Below are 8,264 nucleotides of genomic sequence, written 5' to 3' on the forward strand. Positions count from 1 at the left end.
CAGCCATAGAGATAGATAGAGGACTCATCTTTGTATCTGTGCCATTGTAGCGTCCGTGACAGCATGGGCAGCGCCATTGAGTCTGTCTCCATTTTAAAGTAGTTACTTTTTTTCCCCACTTCATTGGCTGATTGCTCCCAACTCATAGAAATCACCACCAAGTTGATTACTTTAAAATGATGGAAGCCCTCAATGGCACTATTATATCCACGATGAGGTCTCTATCTAGCTCTATGACAACTCAGATATAGTCGTTTTTCCCCCCCTAAATTGCCACATGGGTTCACTTATATCAGTACATTCATAACAACCTAACCATTACGAAACGTATATTCTTTCAAATAAGCCTCACGTAGCAAATTACCAATTAATTTTTTTGCTGACCAAATTCGACATTCTCTCGTTGACCTCCGTACAAAAATTCCTCACTTCGTGGGCTTATTTTCTTGGACAGAGTTTGGGTGGACTAAAAGCTCTCGCTTCGCCTCTTCCTCTCTGTAGCTGCACAGAACTACACGGTTCACATTGTTGCTAGCATATTTAAACCAAATTATTAGCATATTACTTAGATACAAAGTTTCAATCATCTGCAGAAGCAAACGTTTGAAAAATGTTAAGCAGTGTTTCTCTCCGGGCTCAGATCGCTTCCATCATAGAGTTACTTTCTAAAGCTGCGGTTGCAGAAATTAGCAAAGTAGTCGACGATGGCATAGTTGTGTTACGTGTGGAAATGTGTCAACGGGAAAATGAAATCAACGTCCTGAAAAAGACTGTACAACAACTTGACAGCGAGCTTCGAAGAGCTCGAGGGATTCAAGCTCGAAAACGCATTCATCATGGTCGATCAGTCGCTGCTGGGAATCTTGGGAGAGGTGGGTCGACGTAGTAGCAATAACTATTTTACAATCAATCAATAGTTATCAATAGCTAACTATGCACGTGACGTAACATTAGTCAGCCAGCAATATTACACATTTTGCAGGTAAACAATGTAACTAGGCCTATTTAATCAGCCTGCTCGCGTTCAGACTGCGCTTAGCCCAGGGCTAACGTTAATCATTTTCAGTCTGAAGGCCTCGTGTGTCTTCCAGTCATATCTCTGACTGTCCAATGGGACGGGAGATGAATAGGAAAGACTATCATTATAACCAACTCCGTGGTCAGAGTGCAGGCCTACGCCCTGAGATTGGAAGGTTGGGGGTTCGACCATAGAGACTCTCTCTCTGCTTGGCACTCCGCATTAAGGAGATGGATTTAGGGGTAATGCCCCACAACAGACTAGTATCCTGTCCAGGGTGTGTACTTGTACATCCCGCTATAGAAACAGGAGACTTGTGAAATCAAATCATTACAAACCATTACACCCTTCTTTGACACAACTGTCCCACAGGCACATATTCATTTAGATTACTATTAAAACAAACAGTGAATGATTTTTGATGACTGACACACAATACTTATTCATTTGCACAGGGCCTGGTAAAAGTGGTACCACTTGTGTGGGGAGGACGTCGCCTGAGGAAGACGGTAATGAGAAGGATGAAGGTGTTCGGCCTGCGGATGAGACTCCAGTGAAGACTGAGCCAGGAGCGGAGGAGGGTGACCAGGAAGAGCACACTGCAGGGAGAAAAGACAAGGAAGCATCATGCAGCAGTGTTTCGTTTCCAGGGAAACCATATTTAGAGTCAGATGTCGGACAGGATATGATTTTACAGCTCAGACAACAACAACATTATCATCAGTCAGACGCGCTCAGGAGAACAAGCGACGGCACAGTAAAGTCAAACCCAGACCCTCAAAGCGTATTCGGTTTTGGCCCGAATTATAATACCGCAAGGAGAGCGAGGACCAATAGGTTTTGCCAGGTTAATAAACACTTCATTTGCACACTGTGTGGAAAGAGTTTTGAACGTTACAGTCATCTTGAAAGACATCTGCGAATTCATACGGGTGAGAAACCGTACAGTTGTGACATATGTGGAAGGTGTTTCAACCAGAAGGGTAGCCTCAAAGGGCATCTGAAGACTCACAGAGGTAAGAGATTAGAATCACTTCATAGGTTATAGGTCAAAGACAATTCCATGCCTGTGTACCAAATAACCTATTCCCTATTTAGTGCACTACTCTACTTCTGACTAGGGCCCATAGGACTCTGGTCAAAAGTAGTGCATCATATAGGGAATAGGATACTGTTTGGGACACATTCACTACATAATGACATCCAATATATTGGTTATTATAGGACATAAACAATTCTATGCCTCCATTGTTTTATTAATCCATTTTCCACACAGTATCGATGGACGGACTAGCTAACAACGAGGAGAAGCCTTCCCTGGATAGACGTCAGTCTGAGGAAGAGCAGTGCAACGAAAAGGACGAAGTGATCCAAACTGCTCCTGAAATGCCTATGAAGTCTGAGCCAGGGGAGGAGAAGGATGCATCCCAGATACTGGATCATAAAGCAGAAGAACAGACTGCAGGGAGAGCAGAACATCAACTGGATGAGGAACTGTCAATGTACGAGAGAGACAGCCAGCCGTGGATGTCCGGTTCACAAGCAGACAATGATATAGAGATGAGCAATTCAGAATATTTCAGCAGTTCAGGTCAGAACTCCCAGTGTCTCACTGATCACTCTCCTGTCCCAGGAATGGCGGAGGCGTCATGCAGCAGTGCTTCATCTCCAGGGAAACCATATGTAGATGTCAGAGAGGATATGATTTTACGGGTCGGACAGCAACATTATGGACCTTCAGACACACTCTTGATAGCAAGTGACGGGACAGTACAGCCAAACTCACAGGGCATGGACGGGGCTTCTCTGAACCATCAGCCCATCTTCTCTGGTTTTCCAAGGAAAGTTAAAACCTTCCAAGGAGTCACCAAGGACAAGAAGTGCTTCATCTGCTCATTCTGTGGGAAAGTTTTTGAGCGTGTTGGTCATCTGGAAAGGCACCAGCGAATTCATACGGGTGAGAAACCGTACAGTTGTGACATATGTGGAAGGTGTTTCAACCAGAAGAGTAGCCTCAAAGGGCATCTGAAAACTCACAGAGGTAAGGGACGAGGATAATATTGATGTGTTTTCATACTTTTAATACATGAAAAAGGTTAACTCTTAAGTGCGTAAATCAGTCAATTATTCTGTAATTAACAGACAGTATGCCTGTTATATCATTATATAAGGCTGTGTCCTTAATGACACCCGATTCCCTTCATAGTGCACTACTTTTCACCTGGGCCCATAGGGATCTGATCAATAGTAGTGCACTACATACAGAATAGGGTGCCATTTGGGACACAAAGTGTTTTCCCTTTCTCTATCAGTGGTTTATGATGAAGTTAAACAGTTCACGTTGGATGATTTACATTGTTTGAATTGCCGTATTGTTGTTAAAATCTATGCTAAAATACTTCATACTCTTTTCCTGTCAAGCAGACGGTGCTGACATGCTAACGGGACAACCTCCGCTTGATGATGAGAAGCCTGACGTTTATCCTAGACCCTCGGAGAACCCAGAGGAACCGATGGATCAGCCCCCACCTGCTGAAGCACAGCCTGTCTGTGGGCACAGTGAGGAGGAGGGCAGGGGGCAGGGCTTGGTGGGGAAAGCGGAGCAAGAGAAACAGTTTGGATCCCAGATACTCAGTCAGTCAGGACATCAACACCAACAAACCACAGAGCGACCAGGTTATCAGGACGACCCAGAGTATGTCATGGATGGGAGGGAGACGCAGCTGTGTAGATCTTTCACAGAGAGGCACAGTGATACCGAGTCTGGATCAGTACATCCAGGTTGCTCCTCCGATGTGACAAAGCAGCAGAATTCCCATCCTGTTTCACCCAGTGTCAAATACCATCCCAGTCCTTTTGATGGACTGCACCAGCAGCACCACCACCAGGGGTTCTATACGTCAGCTTCTAGAGAGGTGGAACTTGAAGACTTGTCTTTTCAGGATGAGGAAGACAAGCTGGATATGATTGAGGAAGAGCAGTATGCAGGGATGGCTCTACATGCAAGGAACAGGGAGGATGCTGATGAGAGAATACTACCCAGGTTTCAGGACCGGGCACCACCTCCACCACTTCCTGTAGAGGAGGAAACAGCGATGAGAGAGTACATCACAGAACCAAACTACAGTCAAGAGGGAATTTTATTTGCCCTTGGTATAGACAGTTTTGACAGTACAGAGGGCAGCAGTGCCAGTGCCACCACAGACGACACCAGAAATAGATGTTTCATATGCTCCTTTTGTGGAAAGAGTTTTGATCGCCACAGTCATTTTGAAAGACACCAGCACACTCATACAGGTGAGAAGCCCTACAGCTGTGAGATATGTGGTAAGAGTTTCACTCAGAAGAGCAGCCTGAAAGCTCATCAGAGACTTCATACAGGTTAATCAAGGGCCAAAGAGTCTTGGTTTGCGTTCCGAATGGCACCCTATTCCCTATTTAGTGCACTACCTTTGACCAGGGCCCATACAGTGAGGGGGGGGAAAAAGTGTTTGATCCCCTGCTGATTTTTTTACGTTTGCCCACTGACAAAGAAATGATCAGTCTATAATTTTAATGGTAGGTTTATTTGAACAGTGAGAGACAGAATAACAACAAAAAAATCCAGAAAAACGCATGTCAGAAATGTTATGTTTGTTGTTATTCTGTCTCTCACTGTTCAAATAAACCTACCATTAAAATTATAGACTGATCATTTCTTTGTCAGTGGGCAAACGTACAAAATCAGCAGGGGATCAAATACTTTTTTTCCCTCACTGTAGGTCTCTGGTCAAAATAAGTGTACTATACAGGAAATGGATTATAATTTGGTACGCACCCTTACTGAAAGTTGTTTCGTCCTCATCAAAACTCAATCGACACCAGTTAATGAGTATGTGACATTTGTCTGCTATTGGTAACAAGTTGATGGTGTTGCAACAGTTTAGAAGTACAACTAAATTGTGATGATAAAACGTCATATTTGTTTGAAATGGTTGATTCCAGTACACTATTCAAATGCTGGGGCTATGGAAAATGAACATTTTTAGTAGTTCTTAGTTTATAATGTTGTCATCAGGTATCTCTCCCAATAATGTATAAAGAAAAAACGATTTCATTATTCAAATGTTTTCGTATCTTCCTGCATCAAACTTATGGATCATTGATTCAATTTAACATATCTTTTACATATCTTGTTTTGTGTGTGAAGATGTTGGTGGTAGGGGTTGCCTATTACTCAATGGGTATGTTTACATGCACAGTAATAATTAGATATTAAACTGATTATGGCAGTAGACAGATTATGCAATAGTCATGTAAATACCTTACATACGCCGATTAAAACACCGAGTTTTCTGAGTAATCTTGCTAATTATTAGGACACCTTGAGGCCATGCACCACAGGCTGAAATTACATTTTTGCATTTACCTATCAATTTTGATATTTGTTGGTATTTTGGTCAATTTTTTTATATTAGTATTTTCAAAAAGTAAACACAAATATAAATAACTTAAATACATTTATATTTTCTTTCGTTTATCATCCTACCGTCATCAACAGTTTTATGAATTTTAACGACTTTAAAATCGACATGCATCAATCATTTCAAAGTTCACTACACTGAATTACACAATTTCAAAGCCCATTTTATAGAGAATGTTACAAACTGGACTACATTTAGTAACTTACTTTGAGATGATGATTGGTTCTAAACAGGCTTTTGACGATTGGTAGTCTTAATTCAGTGTACTTGTCTTTAACTGTCATTTCCTGAAAGTCAGACTCTTCCCACACGCAAACTAATTTTTTTCAGCTTTAGAAGCATCTGCATTCACCAAATTGTGTGTGGTTATCCTTAGATACAGTTCCTTCTGAAAGTATTCAGACCCCTTGACTTTTTCCACATTTTGTTACATTACAGCCTTATTCTAAAATAGATTAAATAAAATAAATCTCAGCAATCTACACACAATACCACATACTGACAAAGCGAAAACAGGTTTTTTAGAATGTTTTGCTAATAAAACAAAAAAAAGCTTCGGGACAAGTTTCTGAATGTCCTTGAGTGGCCCAGCCAGAGCCCGGACTTTAACCTGATTGAACATCTCTGGAGAGACCTGAAAATAGCTGTGCAGCAACGCTCCCCATGCAACCTGAGAGCTTGAGAGGATCTGCAGAGAAGAATGGGAGAAACTCCCCAAGTACAGGTGTGCCAAGCTTGTAGCGTCATACCCAAGAAGATTCAAGGCCGTAATCGCTGCCAAAGGTGCTTCAACAAAGTACTGTGTAAAGGTTCTGAATACTTATGGAAATGTGATATTTCCGTTTTAATTTTTTTATACATTTGCACAAATGAAAAAAAAACTGTTTTTCCTTTGTCATTATGGGGTATTGTGTGTAGATTGATGAGAGAGAAAAAAACAATTGAATACAGTTTAGAATAAGGCTGTAACAATTTTTTTTGGAAAAAGTCAAGGGGTCTGAATACTTTCCGAATGCACTGTATATTCTCCAGACTTGCCCAGAGGGAATTGTTGATATGCTGTAAAATTTTATTCTAGGTAACATTATATTTTGACAAATTAAAAAAAGTATTTATTTAACAGATAGAAAGATGAAAAAAGTATTTATCCACAATCTGCTCTGGACAAGTCTGGATGAAAATATTTAGGCTGACTTCATCCAGTGTACAGAAAAAATTAATGTATGTGGTATGCACATATTTAATGAGACATTGCAACATTTGCATATTTGCTAAAAATTATTTATTATTATTATTATTCAACTGGTAAAAGTTGAAAAAATCCCTATTAGGGTGTGGTGCCTGACCTTAGTGTTCCAGCGGTGTGTTTGATCTGCGCATGTGTTAGCACCAGCCTAGTGAGCCTCACTCTTTAGCGCGAGTAAATTGAGTTTGGAACAACTGAATGTATGCGTCTTAGAAGTAGTTTTAACATACAAACTTTATATGTCCGTACTCAAATCAAATATGCTTCCCAAAAATAACATGGTCACTGCTGTAGAATGTTTATTTTGATTGGCGATTTTCTGCATTCATCAGTGCTATCAGGTAGCCTGATTTCAGATGTGTCCATGTAAACAGGATTATTAATATAAACGTTTTAATCAAATTATTATATTAATCCGACAAGCCACAATAATCACATTATTGTGCGCATGTAACCGTACTCGTTGAGTAGTTGAAATTATTGAGTTTTTTACTCCAGCTATCAAAAAGTTTTAGTTTTTTTGTTTCTGCTGGTGTCTTTTTATAAATGTAATAAATTATATTCTGAATGTGTCAATCTTGTGGGTTCACTGTTTTACTTATTCTATAAGAGATTCCTATTTCTGCCCTTGCAAATTTGGTGCTCACTTTTCTAGTATTTACGGTAACCAAAAATGTGACAATTAGCTAGTTTGCCAAACCTTTGTGAAGCTAACCACAATAAGGATTAGCCACAATAGTGGGATTTGCGGTTCGCCTTCAAAATAAAAGTTCCCAATTGAAACCGATGCAAATGGATACAAATAGTGGAATAATGCCACATTTTGGACTAGATGCTAAACAAGGTTGGAATGTTCTATAAATCAAACAAAAGACAATTAGTTAATTTGGCTCCATTCACACCATTGTCAAAGTCCCGCAATAAGTGCTATGGCGCTAATATTTGTGTAAACTTTTCACTTATGTTTTGTGGGTGTCACTGAGAAGGCTCATACCCTATTTCATAGACCCAAGATCAAAATGCAAGGCTGTACAGTGAAATAAGTATGCCCCAATTCAATTCTGAAGTCTAATACATTCACTGTGCGATTTCAACAGATTTTTCAAACTTTTTGGGGTCAAATTAACTCATTGTCTTTTGTTGAATTTATTTACCAACATTCCAGCCTTGTTTAGCATGATCTAGTCCGAATATGGCATTATTCCACTATTTGTATCCGTTTGCATCAGTTTCAATGGGGGGACTTTTTATATTGAAGGTGAACCGCAAATCCCACTATTGTGGCTAATCCTTATTGTGGCTAGCTTCACATAGGTCTGGTTTGCTAGGTTTATTTTGGAGACATATTTAAAGATGCAATATGCAATTTTGGGTGGGCGACCCGACCAAATTCACATCGAAATGTGAGTTATAGATCTGTCCTTCTCATTGAAAGCAAGTCTAAGAAGCAGTAGATCTGTTCTATGTGCGATATTTCTTTTAGTTTTTGCTTCTTTTACGTTCGGTTTTGTACACCAACTTCACAAACAGCTGAAAA

At 40.3% G+C, this 8,264-nt stretch overlaps 1 protein-coding gene across 1 annotated transcript; it reads left to right on the forward strand.

Moving 5' to 3' along the window:
* The first annotated feature begins 531 nt into the window (after positions 1-531).
* On the forward strand, positions 532-4,522 carry LOC311150683 (uncharacterized protein). Its single transcript, XM_084188187.1, has 4 exons — positions 532-872; positions 1,474-2,034; positions 2,295-3,059; positions 3,443-4,522. Exons 1-4 carry the CDS (start codon positions 611-613, stop codon positions 4,402-4,404), a joined length of 2,550 nt encoding a protein of 849 aa, XP_084044313.1. The 5' UTR covers positions 532-610; the 3' UTR covers positions 4,405-4,522.
* Positions 4,523-8,264: the final 3,742 nt, after the last annotated feature.

This window comes from Coregonus lavaretus (assembly GCF_964263955.1).
Source record: "Coregonus lavaretus genome assembly, chromosome: 23".
In the NCBI taxonomy this organism is placed as follows: Eukaryota; Metazoa; Chordata; class Actinopteri; order Salmoniformes; family Salmonidae; genus Coregonus; species Coregonus lavaretus.

Excerpts from the sequence above, each read along its gene's own strand:
- LOC311150683 (XM_084188187.1), top strand. The coding sequence starts at position 611 with ATGTTAAGCAGTGTTTCTCTCCGGGCTCAGATCGCTTCCATCATAGAG. Across the intron at positions 873-1,473 it reads TGCTGGGAATCTTGGGAGAG|GGCCTGGTAAAAGTGGTACC; the intron begins GTGGGTCGACGT and ends TCATTTGCACAG. Across the intron at positions 2,035-2,294 it reads GCATCTGAAGACTCACAGAG|TATCGATGGACGGACTAGCT; the intron begins GTAAGAGATTAG and ends TTTTCCACACAG.